This window comes from Lycorma delicatula, chromosome 3 (genome assembly GCF_047948215.1).
Source record: "Lycorma delicatula isolate Av1 chromosome 3, ASM4794821v1, whole genome shotgun sequence".
Classification (NCBI taxonomy): Eukaryota; Metazoa; Arthropoda; class Insecta; order Hemiptera; family Fulgoridae; genus Lycorma; species Lycorma delicatula.
In genome coordinates, this window is record NC_134457.1 from 75,256,906 (window position 1) to 75,276,960 (window position 20,055).

At 27.3% G+C, this 20,055-nt stretch overlaps 2 protein-coding genes across 2 annotated transcripts in view; one reads left to right on the top strand and one right to left on the bottom strand.

Annotated features, from left to right (window-relative positions):
* Window positions 1-1,782: 1,782 nt before the first annotated feature.
* Snx1 (sorting nexin 1) overlaps window positions 1,783-20,055 on the top strand; it is a 54,340-nt gene continuing 36,067 nt past the window's right edge. The window contains exons 1-2 of the mRNA XM_075360013.1: window positions 1,783-1,978; window positions 18,672-18,755. Coding sequence (XP_075216128.1) covers window positions 1,877-1,978; window positions 18,672-18,755 — 186 coding nt within the window. The 5' untranslated portion in view covers window positions 1,783-1,876. The remainder of the gene's footprint in view (window positions 1,979-18,671; window positions 18,756-20,055) is intronic.
* Window positions 8,210-16,628, bottom strand: LOC142321711 (zinc finger Y-chromosomal protein-like). The gene is made up of 3 exons (XM_075360012.1): window positions 16,433-16,628; window positions 12,482-12,676; window positions 8,210-9,024 (listed from the first exon to the last, which is right to left on the bottom strand). The coding sequence occupies exons 1-3, from the start codon at window positions 16,433-16,435 to the stop codon at window positions 8,392-8,394; spliced, it is 831 nt and encodes a 276-aa protein (XP_075216127.1). The 5' UTR covers window positions 16,436-16,628; the 3' UTR covers window positions 8,210-8,391.

Here is a 20,055-nt window from a genome sequence, read left to right on the forward strand (position 1 = left end):
AAAACCCACGGTTGGTCTAGTGGTGAACGCGTCTTCCCAAATCAGCTGATTTGGAAGTCGAGAGTTCCAGCGTTCAAGTCCTAGTAAAGTCAGTTATTTTTACACGGATTTGAATACTAGATCGTGGATACCGGTGTTCTTTGGTGGTTGGGTTTCAGTTAACCACACATCTCAGGGATGGTCGAACTGAGAATGTACAAGACTACACTTCGTTTACACTCATACATATCATCCTCATTCATCCTCTGAAGAATTATCTAAACGGTAGTTACCGGAGGCTACAGGAAAATGAAAGGAAAAGTATATTGAAGAAAGCTACTTAATAGGAAAGAAGATCCACTCCGTTGGTGTTGTACACGGGCGATTTTATACCCGGGGCTAGCTAATTTAGCAAAATGGCCATATCAGTGCCAACGGAAAGAGTTTTTTCCAAATCAGGACAAATGTTATCAGAAAGACGTGCATCATCATTAAAACCGAAAAGAATGGAAAAAATGCTTGGAAATGAATGGAAAAAATTTTTAAACGACAACGAAAAATTACTTAAGATAATAATATAATATTGAAAAATAAAAAACCTACCTAAAACAAACTAATTAAAAAAAACTCAGTAAGATGTATAAATGGAAGTTACATTTTATTAACTGAAATTCTATTTTTGTATTGTGATCGTGATGAATCAGTTCAGTTGTATGTAACTGTAATTTGTTCAGCGTGTATTTAGATTTTTCGGGGAATATTTGCAGTTATACACAATTTTTTATGAAAATTTTTCTGGATTCAAGATTAAAAAAATTACAAAATCACAAAAGGTGAGTTAATATTTTTTAAAAATATTTTTCTGCAGAATATAAATTAAGTAATAATTATAAATAGAAAGACAATAAAAAAAATTGGTGGCGTGAATAAGTAGAGTATAAAAATCTGTTTCATTGTAATTTAATTTTTGTTAAAATAGTAAAAACTATAGTCACTTTCTTTTAAAATGCTGTACGATGTAAATTATACCGAACGTATTTTGTATAACGCAGTTCATGTACGTACAGTAACTTAGTAATTACTAAGTTACCCGTTGGTAACTTAGTTAATTGGATACCCGTTACTAATTAGTAACGGGTATCCAACTGGAAAATACCGAATACATACGGGTACAATTTATCTTTACTTTTACAGTACTAACGGCTAATCGTTTTTGAGTAATGCAAGATACATACATACGTACGTACAGAAAAGTCAAGCCGTAACTATTAAAAATGGATATTTCCTTCGAGATCTGAAAACCGAAATTTGTTGCGATCACAATACTTCCTTTACTTCTTACAAGGAAATAAAAAGACTATCCCTCCTTTTATTTTTATTAATTAAATAATTAATATTAAAAACCTAAAAATTACAAAGTTCAAGAAACACATTAATTTTCGCACGTAGATTCTTTTTCACCGGACACTTTTTCATTCGGGTTGGCCTGAAGTTGTTATAAAAGAAAGTATCTCACTGAAGTTATCAGTAAAAAAAACCTAAAAATTACTTTGGTATGAAGAGCTAAATAGCTCATTTACGTAGTCGGCAAAGCCCAAGTTTAAGCAAATGTTACAAATGAGAACTTTACCATATTTTTGTTTTTTTCTGTCAATACAAAAAAAAATCTTTAATTTTGTTGTTAACTGTAATTTAATTTATACTATACAATAATTCTGTGTTGGGTGATTTTTTCACTAAGTTCATCCTGTCGTTTTCTGACATGTCACTATTAGTTCAGAGCTGTCAGTTGATTAACGAAGGGGGCGCTGGGTGATAACGAACTTGTTAGCTGCTTCTCTGTGTTCGTGTAGGTTAGTGTATAAGCGAAATTTTCCGGTTGTTAAATTGAATAAAAATGTCTGATAACAACGAAACACAACCTGAACCATTGATGCAGAATGTAGATATTTCGGAAAAAGAGGACGATAGTGATGATTTATTTAGTTCAGCAATTGATGTGAGTTTATTAATATATTTTATTAAATAATATACGTCTATCTGTTGGCACGCCCACCACTAATATATATTTCTGAACACTGTAGTAAATTTTTGAATGCTAATTTACTGTTAATAAATATCATTATTAACTGCAATTTGGATATACATTACACTATTTTATAGGTTATCTAAATTTTTTGAGGTTAGGGTTTTAAAATAAAGTATTTGAATAGTAGGTTTCTCATTTTGCTTTGATATTTATTTAAATTTCGTTGTTTTTAATCATTTAAGTTTTAGATTTTGGGATGTTAATTGTAGTTTATGATTGTAAATATTATTTAATCTAACTTATTCATTTAAAAATTCTATATTAATTATTTTAAATTGCCGAATTTTAATGCTATAATTTTTATTCTGTGTAGTTAAAATTACCGATTTTGTAGTAATTAAAATGAAAATGCACGTTTGTTATTTGATAAAAATATAGTCAATTCAATTTCTATTGGTTCTTAGTGATTTCCTTATTAATTATTTGATTTTAAACAATTTCCTTAAAACTTCATTTCATGGATTTTACTATTATCTTAATTATTGGTATTGATGAGGATTCATTTATTTGTAAAATTCAACGTAGTATTTACTGGCCAAGATGTATTTTATCATATATTTAATTATACCTTATTAATCTCCATTCTCATTTGCTTCCAGCTAAATCTTTACATTATTGATAGTGCCTGTTTCCTTCTCAGTTGTTTATAATTTTTTTCTAATTTCTCTTTGCATCAATTCTAGCCCTGCTAAAATAATATTTTAATGAATCCTTTTCCTTTGATGATATCCTAGCCAGTTATCTTTCTTTTTTTTTATTAAGCTTCTAATCTTGTTGACTCCCTTCAATACTTATGGATGCATATTTATAATATTATTAAAATTAGTTTGGTAAGAATACTTATTATAAAAAACATGTTGTTTGCAGTATTAATCATACTTTTCACATATTGTTAGTACAGTAATTATTTAATATCACCTACATAAAAAGATATTAACAGATAAATTATGTAATATGTAGTAGCTGATTAACTATATGGCAATACTTATATTTTGCCAACTAATTATATCTGTGCTTGGTGAAACTATATCCTGAATGCATTAAATTATGTTTACTAGTTCAGTGATTTGCTTAACAAATAGCTGTAAAGATAGCTTTAAGAGAAAACTAACTGTTATCTCATGTATCAAATTGCTTTTTACTTATTGTAGTCATAAGAAATGTTAGGAAAGAAATTATAAAAAATCCACCCGGTTGGTGTATTGGTTAAACATGTCATCACAAATCAGCTGATTTTGAAGTTGAGAATTGTAAGGTTCAAATCCTAGTGAAGGCAGTTACTTTTATACGGATTTGAATATTAGATTGTGGATACTGGCGTTCTTTGGTGGTTGGGTTTCAATTGACCATACATTTCAGTAATAGTTAACCTGAGACTACACTTTATTTACATTCATACATATCATCCTCTGAAGTAATTCTTTACAGTGGTTGTGGAGGCTAACAGAAAAAAAGAGGAATTAAAGAATCATATTGATATAACTTCCTTATGTTTTTTTTTTTACAATGTCATTACTTAGTAGAGGGACTTGTTAATCATATTGGAAAAAACTAAAATTATGATCAACTAATAACTTAAATAGTAACATTAAATTGCATTAAAAAGTTTAAATGAATTAAAAGAAAATTTAATATTATGTTGGCTAATAATAAACTATGATAGAAATTGATTCTTGCAAGTAGAGAAATTCTATCTTGTTTTAAAGATGTGTATTGAATGAGCTGAGCAAAGTGTAAGCTTCACATTAGGTCATAATTAGTGATAGAATCAATTCATGATAAAATGGCATAACAATATGTTTTACTTGGTTCCAGTAATAATTTAACTTTTTACTGGCAGAGACTGCATTATTTGAGAAAAATATTATTGTAGGGTGGGGAGATGTGAGATTTAGTGTAGCATTTATATGCAATGTAAATCTTATTGGAACCTGTAATTTGAGTCTTACAATAGTAATGATAACTGTTTATGTCACTATTACAAAGATTTGTGTAGATCTTTGATTGAGATGTAAGAAAGGGAAAGTAATTTGTTTTGTTTAATGGCTATTGTTGAAATATCAGAGTAGCATATATTATTATGATCCATAAAATGTTTGTGAGGTATTTGTAGTCCAGATGAAGCGTGGAAAGTTTCTTATTACTATATTTCTAATTAATAGCAAATGTTGATCTCATCATGTGTTCTGCCTGGTGGCAGTGTGTCTGTCCATTTCTGCCCTGAGCCTTCTCCTTTGCCCCCTTGTAATTTCTAATCTTCACCTCATCTATTAATTTCATCCTTTTTCCTCTTACTGATACCTTCAAAGCAATTGTCAACATTACTCTAAACACTTGCCCTAACCAGTTTAGTTTTAATTTGTATACTTCCTGTACAAATGCACTTTCGTCTTTAATCCTCTTCATTACTTTCTCATTCCTCAATTTTATCTGTCCATGTTACTTTCTCCATATTCACATCTCAAAAGCCTCAATCCTGTTCCTCTCCTTCTTCCTCATCATCTATGCTTCACTTTCATATAACAAGAAACTCCCTACATAGAGTTAGGCTAACGTCTTCCTTCTATTAAGTCAGACTTTTACTAAAAATTTCCCCTTCTTACGAAGGCCTCCTTTGCTATTGTTCTTTGTGTATTTAGTTCTTATATTTATTTTCTTTACGTTATTTGCATTACTCTTTCATTTCAGTGTTGATCTACATTCTACAAATTAATGATAGTATGAAAAAAGTTAGTCTGCATGTAAATTAAAGATTAAAAGAATAATTTAATAAAAAGGGGAATAACATTTTTTTAAAACAAATATTTTTGATTCAATAAAGATCCACATTTTGTTTATGCTCTATATTTTTCTTTAGACAAGATTGTATATTTTCTTGAAAAATTAAACATTACATTGAATTAAATCTATTGTTTGATCCTGTAACACCTTTATTGCTATGTGCTGGATTGCATTGTATGCAGTGTAATCTTTGGTGAAGTTACTGTTACCAGAACTATGCCACTAAAATGATAACTTTCTTGTTAAGTGTTAACAAGACATATAAAATTGCCCCTATTTTCTTCTGTTAATGGAATTCTGTCAGTGTCAGAATCTAGTTTTCTTTTTTGTTGTAATTTGTGTTCCTGAACTAGTGTTCAGTCAGCTTTATATGTTATCATTATTTATTTATGTAACCTTTAAGAAATCCTGCTATGAAAAAGTGCTGATAAGAGCTGTGGAAGGTTTATTTTTAGAAATTGTTGAATAGGGAAGATAAAGAGGAGAATATCCAAAGTGAACAGGGTTACAATTGTTTGGTATAAATTTCATGGAGAGAAATAGAGAATGCAATTTTTATAATGAACAACATGAAATCAGCAGGACCTGAAGAAGTTACTCTCGATTTGATAAAAGATGGAGGTCCAGTTGCATGCAATGGATATAGTGTAGAATTGTATGTGAAGAAACAGGAACATCCCAGAACAATGGAAAGATGTAATATTTCTTTTAAAAAAGGGTAGCAAGAATTATTTTGGAATTACTCAGATGAGCCATACAGAAAAATGTTTTGAAAGGATTATTCTGTACAGTATAATCACAAAGATAGTAAGGGAAAAGTGAAAAACAAGTTTTTCGGGATGGAAAAAGCATGGCAATGCTATTTTTGCAATTCAGCAAGTGTTGAAGAAACATTGGGAGTATGATAAAAGGGTGGTGATGTTTATTAATATTGAGAAGGCTTACGACTGTTGATAGAAGGTGCATATGGGAAGAAATGATGAGAGTGGGCATCAAGGAATTATACATTAATATTAAGAAAATGTATAGGTTATAAGTAATGTAGAAGAATACCATATGGCAACATTGAATGGTTTAAAACAAGGAAGTATTTTATCGTCGTGTTGTTTAATGTGAAAATGCAAGGAATGAACTGAAAGGTAAAAGAAAGAGCGAGAGAAAAGATAAGGAAATGATTTTGCCAGTGACATGATAGGGATGATGAAGTTGAGGATGTACAGATTCAGTTATTTACTTGTAAGGAGGTAATGAAGAACTATGGACTAAAAATCAATAGGGAGAAGCGTGAGGTGATATTCATTGGTAGAAATAAGAGGATGAAACAAGATGTACTGGATGGAGAAGGGTCTGAAATTGGTGAATAGTTTTAAATACTTGGGAAGTGATGATGGGAAATTTCAAAATGGCTGCAAAAGGGAGGAAATCTGTACCAGAGTGTGAAACATTTGTTACTTATCAGGAAGATACTAGAAAGAGCAAAGATCTTGATGCACCAATCCTATTAAACACTATTGGTGTTTATGGAGCATAATCATGGAAGATGACACAATGGGGAATGGAGTAGTTATTAAAAGGTAAACCAGAATTGTGGCAATAAAAGATAAACCAAGATCAGATGGTGAGGAATTCAGGCATAAGGAATTACTTTCAGTTGGAGAGTATGTGAGAAAGAGTAGAAAAAAATGAGCTTGCAATGGTATGGACACATAAATAGGATTAATGTAGAGAGACTAACGATCAGAATGGAAGAGCTGCTGAATGAATGGAAAAAGGCCCAGAGTAAAATGGAGGGATAGAATTAAGGACACTGAGGAAAAGAGGTTATAATTGGCAGTAGGTGGAAGATAGACAAAGATGGAGAGGTTTAGTTGTCACCCAGACCTGGTGGTAACTGTAACTGTATTAGGATATGCATTGTTGCTGCAGCCCTGGTTCAGAATCTAGTGAATAATGTTGTTGCCAATTCTGCATGCTTCTATGCAAAGTGTTTTTAAACAAATTATATTTTAAAATTAACTGAACTCTGTTCAACTTAATGATACTTATATTATTGGTGCAATGTCAGTGAATTATTTTTATAGTGTTTTGCAGTCTTTTATTGGTCAAATCAGTGATAAAAATTGCAATCAGGAAGAGCAATACTGGTTTTGGTGGAAAAAGTATCTACAACTGATTTGGTTCTTGACATAAATAGGACTTGATGGACGATTTGATATTGACAAAAGTTAGGAGTAAAGGAAAGACTAGATTTTAACCGTTATTATATTTCTTTATTATCCTCAGTAACAGCTGGCTATTTATATTACTAATTACAATTATGTATGATAATGCATATCTATGAGATGAATTTTTAATAAATGAGAAATCATGTATCTATCTTTTTACATATAAAAGTCTCTAGAAGGAAAGTGGTGTGTTCCCAGAAATAAAGTAATGTAATTTTTCAGTAATATGCTTGACTTTTATCTGCATTTGTGCTAGAAGGTACAACTTTGTCAAAATTATTACGTGCAGACAAGATGTGATCTTTTCAACAAAATCTAGAAATAAATATCCATAGCAGTAAATATCTATTTGTGTTGTTGTTAAGTTTAATAGCACACACTAAGCAGTAGTAATAGGTATGTTGATTATCGTATACTATTATATAGTCTCTGGTGAAATTAACCTTTTTGCCACATAATTTGACTTTGATCAAACTGCAATTTTATTTAAGTTCACACTCGCTCACAATTTTTTTTTACTGCTAAATTTTTTTAATATTGTTTTGAAAAAAACAGTTTTCACTACTAGCACAGAGTATTTTTTTAATTTTGTTATGAAAAGATTTTTCACTGTACTATGAAATAACTTGCCTAGCATTGTGTAATAGGATTGAATGTTCATTTAGAGTTGATTATTTTTAAACATATAATAATAAAACGGTTGTTCTTGTTTTTAATCTGTCAGTTAGCAATGTTATTTATTCAGAATTATGAATACATGTTATTATTGATATTTAAAGATTAATTAGACATCTATAAATATAAAATATATTTGTTGGAAAAAGACATATTAAGAACTTGAAATTTCAAATTCAACAGAAATAGGCAATAACATATTGATTAGGTTAAATGTATAAAGTATAATTAATATTTATATGAAAATTATAACCACTTAGGGAAAAAATTTGGTTTACTTTTCTGTGAGACTGCTTTTCTTATTAATTTGCAATGTTTATGGATCAGTTTTTCTTACTTGCGTGGCTAAATTGAATGATACACTGTTAAAAGTTACAGAACAGTAGCGAAATGGGTAGTAAATGTGAATGGGTAGTAAAAATAAGTTTAAAAAGACAACATGACCAATATGGAACAAATATTACATTTCTAAACAGCTTTATTGAGTTACAAAAGATGTTCATAACATATTCTTGTTACTGTGAACAAATTTTTAATGTGAATTGTAGTCCATACATAATTTTCAACACTAAAAAGTTGCCACTATTAATGATTTTATACTGTCAGTAATTTTCATAGACTTATGATCATATTATTTAGTAATTAAACATCCATCCATATTTCTTTTTTGTCATTTCCATAGTCTCTTTCATTTTTATTTCTGTTATTTTTTCCCTTGTGGAACTGTTTCTTATGTTTCTTAAACTGATTTTTTTCAAGAAAACCTTCTTTACATTTTTTACAGAAATATGGTATTCTGTTATCATGAGTAAGTATATGTTTTTTAAGATCCTGAGCTTTCCTGAATGGCCTTTTGCATATTTTACAACTCTGCCAGAGTTCTTTATGCATTGAAGTATGATGAGTTAGTATTTTCTGTTTTCTAAATTCTTTGCCACAAAGACTACAAGCAAAAGATTGTTTAGGTTGGTTATGTGCGGCTTCTTCATGTTGATTTAAATGTTTCTGTATAGCAAATACCTTACCGCACTGCTGACACGTAAATAATTTTTTTTGGAGGTATCCAAATGGACAGCTTTTAAAGTGCTCTGAAAACTTTCGAGGGGTATAAAGACCTATTTTACATGGTTTACAAGTGTAGACAGGAGGCTTTTCTTTTTGATGAATTCTTTGCATGTGGCGTTTGAGAGGTATCTTATAGCGAAAATGCTGCCAACAAATTCTGCAAAAGTATAATTGGTTGGATGCATTAATATCATCATCATCACTGGATTCCTAAAACAGTAAAAAATAATAAATTATAGATCCTGAATAAGACAGTAAATCGATTAATCTTAATTAATACTGAAACGTGTATTTGCTAATATAACAGCTGATCTAACATCTAACTGATGATCTCACATGAGAATAGGTTCTTAATTTCCAATGTGTGAAATTAATTATTATAACAGTTGTCATTTTAATTGGTTTTCAATGATTCTTTTAAATGAAAATATTAGAGCCAATCAACTATACAAACTTATAAATTAAATTTCACTACATTTCACTTAGAATTCTCTAAGCTTCCTTAAGTGACAATATACATTTTCATACATACGTTAAAGAATTCTCTTGCATGCTAAGAAATTAACTAATCTACCCATCTTAGATAACAACATTTTGTCCTCACCCCTATTGTAATGATTCCCCTACTCATATATGACTCATCTTCTTTAGATGATTATATGTATCTATATAACACGATTGATATTAACATTTAAACTGCACATATTTAATTCAAAAATTACAAACATTATTTTTCATAAAACTAAATTTATATTTAAAAATAAAATTAACATACATGTTGCTTAATCTGACTATGTCTGTTACATTGTTGACAGCATTTGTATTTTTCTTTATGTATTTAATTTCTAATGAATTTGTTCTTGTATTTTGTTCTTTGTCTAATATTTTGGTGCTGTTGAAATCAAATGAGTGTTTATGTATGTCTTGTGAGTGCGCTGTCACTTCCTTTTTCTATATTTATGGGCTTCTGTTCTTTTTTTAAGGTACTAAGATGTTTGTTTAATGCACACAGCGTTACAATGCTGTACACTGCATTGGCTTGTTGATCTTTTTTTCTATTGGCAATTTTAATTTAGAAAACTTACTACTCAGATTGTTGTAATTTTGATGGGGTATTGTGAAATCCTTTTGTGTAATTTTTTAATCTTTTCTGACAAACCTGCGACATAATTCTCACACTTATTATTTTTATTAGGATGGTTGGCTGATATATTATTATAGTGTTTATAAATTGTATTTTTAAATATTATAAAATTTTTTTAATGATAAAATTACAATTAACAAACACAATTTATAATTTGCATTTTTAAATAGTTAAGTTTAATATTTTATTTATGATATTTTCCAGATAATTATTATTTATTAATAAATCTTTTGCTTTTTTTATATATTCTGGTCTATCTTCGGAGTTTGTAACTCTGCAAGATTCTTGGTTTTGTAGATAGGAAATTTAGGTATCTGCCTGAAAATGTTTTGTTTTGTATTACCATTTTGTTAATTTTTTTTATTGTTAAATTCAAAAAGTTTATACTATTGTTAATCTTTGTAAATTTTATATGTTCATTTAGGTTAAATTCTTTTAATAATAAATCAATATCCTGTTCATGTGCACATTTTAGAATATCATCTACATATCTTTTGTAGAGAGAAACCTTAGTATTTAACTTTTTCTAATGCTTTACTTTCTAAATATTCCATAGTTAGGTTTGCTAAGCATGGTGAGATTGGTGACTCCATCGCTAAACCATGGCATTGTTCATAATTTATTTTTAAATTTTAAATACATATTGTATTTTTATAATCTGTACTTGAACAATCAAAGTACAGTATTACAAAATAAATGAAATGACACACCTTTTATTCCAAAAGCACTTAAGCGGAATCCTGGCATCATCAGTTGTATATAAGATATATATAAAATTACATATCAAAGATAAATATTTTAAAATTAAAATTAAAAGATTAAAATTACAATCATGTATATAAAAACATATTAAGTCAGTTAAATAAAATTGCCTATATATATATAGTTATGTTACATTACTGTAAAAACACATCATTTGTTCCATTTTTTAGACAAAAATAAATATAATCATAACTAATAATAATATCTATAATAACCATATATAGTTATTTTATTTAACTGACTTTGTATGTTTTTGTATATATGATTGTAATTTTAATATTTTAATTTAAAAATGTTTATCTTTGGGTAGATGGTAGATCAGTTAATTTCTTAGTATGAAAGAGAATTCTGTATGGTGAGTGTCATGAATGTGTATTGTTACTTGATGAAGCTTAGAGAATTCAAAGTGAAATGTAGTGAATTTAATTTATAAGTTTGTATAGTTGATTGGTTAACCCAAGAGATTAATAAAGATAATATTTTTAAGTAAAATATATCTGTTATTACATGTAATTTTATCCAATCAAGAGGAAAATAAACTTAAATAAATTACATTTAAGTTAATATACATATAGAAATATATATTTTTTAAAATTTTTTATATAAATAAAAGTACAAATAAAAACGTTTATAATAAAGAACAAATACAATTGCATATAAACGAGTAAATAATATTTCTGAAAAATTCTTTAATTACAATACTAATTATGTTTAATTTTTTCAAATTTAACTTAAGTGGCATATATAAAATTAAATGCAGATTGTGATGCCAAATATATAAGTAGAACTGATAGATCATTTAAAGCAAGATCCTTAGAACATCTAAGAGCATTTAAAAATAAAGAGAAAAATTTTTCAAATGTGACATCACTTGATTTCAAACGAACATAAAATTATAGATTTAGTAAATAATCTTAAAATACTAGAAATCAACTGGAACTTGGTGAAATATTATATTTATGAATACAAAATTTTCAATTTAATAAACCACCAGGTAAATTATGAGCAGGATTATCTGTTTAAATTGGTAGGTCTGAATAATAGTTTTAATATCTGACTAATAATTTTAATCAGTTTGACATAGTTGACGAGGCATCTAAATGCTAACATTAATTGCAGTATTTTAATAACTGATGATGAATCTAAAGGATTCAATAAGGCCTTATTAGATATTAGATAGACGATAAGATCATTCTTGCTTTATATGTGTGTATCTGGTGGTTTATAAATACAAATTTTATATATATATAATGGCATTATGGAATACACTAATATCTACTCTAGATATTTAATTGGATAATTTTCCAATAGAATCATAATGAATGAGAAGAACTGGTATGCATAAATATACCAAAATACATATCTGTTACTGACAACATAAAGTTGTGTATGTTTATTAAAAATACTAATCAAATGGTTGACAATTTTTATTTATGTTAAGAGTAAAAAACAAAAAAAATTAGTGCTTTTCTTTCCAAGTGAGTAGCTTGCAGTTTAAGATCTGGTTGCAAAAGTTATACTTTGCTGCTAATTTTGAAGCTGATTATTCAGAAATGTAACAAGCTACAGATAAACTCACTGAATGAAAAATATATGCAGCTATCTGCAGACCCACCAACAAAAATGCACTACGTATCAGGAAAGTTCTGAAATATGAATACCTCATATGAATCAATCAGTCAGTCAGTCTATAATCATTATTTCATGATAAGAAAATGTTTTTGCCACATTAAAAAGAATTGCTGAATAAAAATAACTTACGTTTTCTTCCTCCTCCTCATCTTCAAATTCTTCTTCCCAGTCATCATCACTATTTATATTTTCTTCCTTTTTTGCAGCTTCTACATCAGTATCATTTAGTTCAGGTGGCTCCAGTTTTTCATGAACTTCATTTTTCATGGTTTCACATTTAATGTCATTTTTAACTTTAGGTTTTATGTCTAGATTGTCTGATTCCTGAAATGAAGTATATTATACCAATTAAAGACTTGCACAAAATAATTTTTACTTGTTTTATTATCAGAGGTGTGAAGTATATATAAAACAATGTTCCTTGACAGTCATATAATTTAAACTAATCCTCCATTTTTTTTTTTTTTACTTCACCTTTATGATTACTTTCTTTTTACCCATTCTTTTGTAGAATGATGTAAAACAATTTATTTAGATAATTATATAATTGGTTGTCTGCTTTTACAGCAAAACATATCAAACTAAAAAAAGAAATATATCTGGTTGATGTGAGCATCAACCAGTGTCAGTTGGGGAATAAGAGATATAGTAACTATGTTATAACTAGAGAATAGTAAAACATTAATAATCTATATTAATATATGTACCGTTATGAGTTTGTTGAATGGAAAAAATTAAAGTGTACATATTTTTACTGTTATGAACATAAAAACACAAATATGAGTCATCACAAATATCCTACAAAGATCAGTATTGCAATTGTAAATATTTATATATTGCCACTAACATGAATGAAATATTTACTATGCTAAAGGTTAAGAATGTCTTGACTTTCCCAATCTAATAAGAACTTTCTGCAAGAATATCTTTGTAACTAAGTTTTTACATTACACTAAATCTGTACTATGGCAATGTTTGAATCAAATTTTATTTTGTTACAAAATGACTAGTCGGAGAATTACCAAACTACTCATAATAACATGTTTTCAAAGCTATTAAATTCATTTTGAGTTATATGTATTCTTTTTAAATTTTCAATGTAATAAGGCAATTACATCTCTGAGTACATTATTCATTCAGAAATGAAAAAAGGAAAACCTTTTAAAAGAAATTTTATGGTTTAAATATTTGTTAGATAAATTTCACAGAAAATAAGTAATAAATAAAATGATATTCCTATCAATATTAAAGTAATTTTTTAATATGCAATAAAAAATATATTAGGGAAGGAAGGAGTTAGTTGATAACTAATATGTGGTAGACCACCTCCAATTTATAATTGCATGCTTAAGTTTTAATGACCCCTGCAGTTTACTAAAAATGTAATTGGAGGGTTGAAAAAAGAAAACAGATACTAATTATAATTTTTGTTATATTTAGATGTCTGTATAATATTATTTAAACATTAAGATTTTATTACTGACTTCTTCTAACAATTGTACCGTCTTAACGATTGTTTTTGCATATCATTGCCATTAACAATTTCACTTTTACAGAATTAGTTTTTAATATGAATGCGGTTTTACAATGGCAATTAAGGATTTTAAAATTATTAATTTTCTTAAGATGTCAGACCTGCTTAGTGAACCCTTCTTAGAATATTATTTCAGTATATAGAGAAAAATTTCTCTAACTGTACTTTAACTCTTGTGTAGCATGTGTTATTCAAATTTTTAACTGACTATATTCGTTATAATATATTTTGTCAAAAAATTACTATTATAATTAGAATGATATAAATAATTTGTAGGGATATAAAAAAAACAACAAAATCTTGAACCTAAGAGAATCAGGTAAAAAGTAAACAATCACATTCACCTGTAAGGAATATAAGAAATCGGTAAAAGTATTTGAAAGAAGGAAAAAATATAGTGTCAACAAAATAACGTTCATGAAAATCTCTTAATGGAAGTAGAAACAAATCTTAATTCAATGGATTTAGTCAATTTTTTTTAATGCCATCAGCTTGTACTACTAAACAACAGTGCCAACTATTTCTTCATTGGCACTGTTAATATTTCATCTGGTACAACAGTAACACATGAAATATATATATATTACATTCATTTGTGTATAAAAGCAACTAAAAATTCTTAACTTGTATAAAAATGGATGTGTTTTTCAACAATTTAAATAATTTGAAAAGTATAAAACCACACAAGTATCTTAACTGTCTTCCAATTCCAAAAATATTGCAATCAATAATTTCCATTGGAATCATATGATAATGCCAAAAGCCCTGAAAGCACCTTGATTGTAGTTGTAAAGTAATGGTAACGATAATAAATTTATGTTAGGTTTGATGTGTTCATTTTAATGCATGATTTATGTAATTTGCATTGCTGGGGATTATATATGTAATCTTCAAATAAATTGTATCTCTTACTTAAGAATGAGTACACCACTTAAAGCATTAAGCTTAAATGCTGTATTAATGTTGATTACAGTAAAGTTGAGGTCTTATAAAGAAAGCAGACAGCTTATTAAAATCGCAGTATTGATTATATTTTGTTTGATTGGTTCTAATTACTTATTTATATCAAGAACTAATGTACTAGCTCATTTTAGTATATAAGTGTAAATAATCGATCTCTTGAATATCTTTAAATTTATTTAAATTGGACCTGGACTTGATTACACGTTCATTACAAATTTGTACTGAATTTAGTTTTTTATTCACTTGATTAGTAGTTTTTCAGCCTTGGGTTCCTGAGCTCTTTGATGAAAAATGAAAGTGATAGACTTGTACATAAAGAAAAGTGAAAAAATAATATTACAAGAGAATTAAAGATAAAGCAGTGAGAACAGAATGGGTGAAATTTTGCTTATAACTCTGTTAACACAGAATAATGTAACAATCAATTTTTTTCTTATTAAGAACTCATAACTGACGAATCTGTTAAAAATTATTGAATAAATTTACTTTTATATATAATTACATTTAATTTATGTGTTATTAACTTCCTTTATGTGGGTTAGAATAAAAAATTAATATGAAAGGGCTTTTATTGAAGAGTGAACTAATATCATGTATAATGTGAGTGTGATTAAAACTTATCTGAGAATTTTGGGTTGTATTACATTAAATTCATTCATGTCAAAAACTGAACAATGAATTCCCACCATAATTTCAAGTTAAAACAACTTTCCCTTTCTCAATATATATATGTAAAGGGTTATTATATTACCTATTCATTATCACAGTTGCACTAATATCTAATGTTTAGTAACAATATTACAACTAATTTCATTATAAAACTTAGTAAATTAAAACCACTAATTGAATGATTTAATTAGAAAGGTAAATTTTGTTTGAAAACCAACACTAATTGGTCATTTCAATATTTACAAGAAATTTGGGCACTTGTGGACTTTAGGTGGTACCACAGTATTAGCCCATCGGCCAATAAGTTGCAAACTTTTGGGTTATTGTTAATATCACTTGGTATAACCATTATATTACCATTTTTATAACCATTTATAATTAATAAAATAATTTAACCTACACTTGCTAACCTTGACCAACACAATAATGTTTTGGGTATTTAAATATTAAATTAAGCAACTATTGCAATATAAGTAATTATGTCTTCATTTAAATAATCAAAACATTACTGTTAATTAGTCGATGTTAGCGAGCATAGGTTAAGTTTGGTTAATTTATATCTATAATTATAAGCAGCAAATTTTTGGGTTATTGTTAAATATCACCCGATATAAAAAATTTCAATCCACCGATCAAAGGAATAAACATTCGTAATCAGCAAGTAAAATAGTTTTAAAATCTATCATCTTTTAAGAGAAAAAATTTTTTCAAACTGGTACCACCTAAAGTGCAGAAGAATCGAAATATGTAGGTAATAGTTAACATCGCGACTTCGCCATGACTATAATAGGATTTTCGTATGAAAGAAAACAATTTTTAATTTAATTAAAAATTATTATATGAATTGATTTTATGGTTATTTAGAGGCTATTTTAGGTTATACTTTCTTCGTGTTGCTGCGTGCAATAACTTACCATGACTAGATCATCTGTAGCACTTAATTATTGTATGAAATTAATTCCTTTTTTGTAATCGCATATAATGAGTGTTTTTAAAGTAAAATTTTAACTGTTTTTGTGAACAAATCGCAAATAACGCCTACTATCAGTATAGTGTATGCTGGTCCAACAGTTAAAAAGTTTACTGTGTTACTGCATTCTTGATCGTGCATCACCTTGTTGCTTGTAATGGCTGTCATTTGTTTTGTTGGTTCTTCAAGATGCAATTATATTAGGTTATAAGTATTATACTTAATTATATTTACTTAATTGATTGTTTTATAAATAAAATATTGTAAATTTCTGTACGTAATAAAAAAGTTTAACGAAAAGAAATATATTTATTTTAAGGTAGCGAGCGATTGATTGATATTGGGAATAGTGTACGGTATCGATCTGTATCTTAAAAAAAATTGTAGAACCAGCTTAATAAACTTAACATAAAACTAAGCTGTAATAAATTTAATATTTTTTAAATTTATTTTTTGAAATTGCTACGAGATTAAAAGCAATTACCTCAACTTAAAAAAAATTGCCGATTTCAGAATACATTTAAAGAAGGATAGAAAAGTCGTTTTAGTGTGTTGTTTGAAGTTATTTTAATCTTTTACGTTTTGATTCTCTATATGCATAAAGGAATTCCCTTTTTGATATATAATTGCGTGCGTACAGATGTGTACAGGAAAACCATAAAAAAGAAACGAGTACATGTGTGCTCAGATATTAAATGCTAAAGAAGCAATATAAATTATATTTTACTAATAATGTGTTTTATGACCTTTTAATAACTTAGCACTCTTTTAAATTTATTTTTTCGATTTTTTCTTACCTTTCGTAGTTTGGGTTCAATAGTATTTTTCACAAATGAGAATAGGAAGTGTGTAATTTTCAGTATTATTTTTAGTTAGAATTACGGTAGGCATTCTATATAAATGCTAACTATGAGAAAGTAGCTGTTTGTAAAAAAAAGGTCAATGTGTCATTAAAAATTATAAAAAGAATTTGTAGAAATGACAAAGAAACTGCTACAGAACGTGAGCTAAGGCTGTCTGGAATGAAATAATATTTATTGTCTTTATGACATAATAATGAAAGGAATAAAGAAAAATGATGACATTAATAGACTGTTACCTGGTGTATTGTAAACTTGATTGGAATGTGGACGTATATTATTTTTTAACCCAAGTCCTGTTATTATTTTTGAATTTTTATTTGAAAATATGAGTGTGTATTATTCTGTAATCTCTAATCCTTATTGAAGAAGTCCTCTAATTATGTTTGTAAATTGTGTGATTTTCATTTAAAAATGTAATCTGTAAATTGTCTGCAAAAAATGTATAATTTGCTCAGTACAAAGAAACCAAGGAACTTACTCAATGAAATGAAAAATGAATGTCAAAATCTATACATTTGGTAATGAGTTAAATATGTAAATCATTTTTTAAGTGTAATATATGTGTATATATATGTAGCTAAAATTGAGAACTTCTCTGTGTTATTGAAGGTAATTAAAAATAGAAATGTAATTTCTTTAACGGTATGCTTTCGTACAATCATGGGTAGTATATTCTTAATTTCAATAAAATTTACATCTGTGTGAAATTGTCAGATAAGTGAAATGTCAGTTAGATTCATTTTCTTTTTTTTTGGCTTAAAATGTAAGTGAAAGCTTTATGAGGCGGAAGAAAATGTTGGACTGTTTATTATAATTCAGCAAATGATTACTCAATTTTCAGTTTGCATCAAAACTAGCTGAAAATTTTGACATTAATAAATATTATTATTATACATAAATATTAATTTATTATTATTATTTATTCATCCCAGTTAATGGTGTACACAGCTATTGAGTATTTGATTGATTAGGATGGTGAATTAACATTAATAATTTTACAAAAAAAAGGGTTATTTTTGATTTGCTTTCTAAACACTTAAGAATAATATCCTTCCTTAGAATCTATTATTAATATATATATATATTTTTTTTCTTAAGTCAATACTTATAAGACCAATATTTCTGTATACCAATATATTGTATTTTTATAATCTAAAACCAACTTGAACAACCCAAGTACAGAATTACAATTATGTACTTGGTTCAAGTTGGTTTTTGTTTATACAAATACAAAATATATACATAAGAAAAAATAAAGTAATTTTATATAATTATTAACTTTTTAACTTAAAATTAAATTTTTATGTTTTGATTTTTCAGGATATAAGTTCTGAAAATCAGAATACACAATCTTTGGATAATAACATCTGGCCAGCTTTTTTACCAAAATTACAATTATCCATGGTAAGTTAAACATTTTTGCTAATTGTAATTTTATGAGTTATATAGTTAATTACGAGTGAGGAATTTCATTCAGTGTAATTTGTTTGTTTTGTTATCTTCAACATAGTGATTGATATGAATTGAGTATTAAAAGTATTAATGCTACAGTACTGATAGTATGCTGGAAACAAATATACTATTTATCTATTTATGAATATTGTAGAAAACAGTGGTATATTGAATCAAGAATTATTGATAATTTGTTTCTGCTTTGTGTTGTAACAGACTATACAGAATGATAGTTAAGATATTTGACAGATAACTTGTTTTATATTAAATCATAATGTATTTGTGCTTGTTTATCCTATGTTTGTTTTGAATTGGAAAGAAAACTTGTGATTTCTGGATAAAATAAAATCTTTTAACAATATTCAGTACTGTTATAAAAAAAATTGATGAGCGGTTTTGGATTAAAAATTAATGATGTTATTACTTAGTGTAGGAGGGCAAACCCCTTCAAGGATTGCTTGGGCATCAAGTGTAAGTAATTTTGTTTTCATAATTTTTATTGAGGACAATTGGCCAACTGAATTTCAGTTATTTGATTAATCAGTAAGGTTATCGCTAAGTCCCAATCAGGTTTGATTATGGTTTGGATTAATGTTTGAGGTTTTATATAATATTAGTTCTTTAGCAGATTTATAATTTAGTGAATTTCTTGTTTTTATATAATCCAGAACTTGTGTTACTTTAAAAAACCTTCAACACCTGGCAAGGGAGTAGTAAAAAAAATTATCTGGTGGAACACCAATTATAAAAACTATAATTAATTGAAAATTAATTAATTATATAAAAATAAATATAGATATAGTTAGTTGTTAATGAATAATAGTAACAATTTATAAATTCTTGATGTTCACCAAAGATAAGAATGCTAGTTGCAGTTCAGAACATGTTTTTTATGTTAGTAATTATTTAAATATATCTATTTTCATAAATAGTGAATGTATTTCTATTGACCATATTTTTATACTTCTGGCAACTGATAAATCTTTATAGAATAAACAAACTGATTACATTTTCAACAAGGTCAAACTAAAATACTGTTTTACTTTGAAGCATCATACTTAATTTCTAAACTTGGTATATTAATCATTATTACATATTTTTTATATGTTGATACATTTTGTTTAAATTACAAGTAAATATAATTCATCAAACTGATTTTTAATAAATTAAAAATATGATAATTTTGTGTATTTATGTTTATGAGTATGCAGCCTTTGCTAAGAAAAAACAATTAGTCATTTCTTGCCAAAGA

Excerpts from the sequence above, each read along its gene's own strand:
- LOC142321711 (XM_075360012.1), bottom strand. Across the intron at positions 9,025-12,481 it reads ATGAGGAGGAGGAAGAAAAC|GAATCCAGTGATGATGATGA; the intron begins GTAAGTTATTTT and ends TTACTGTTTTAG.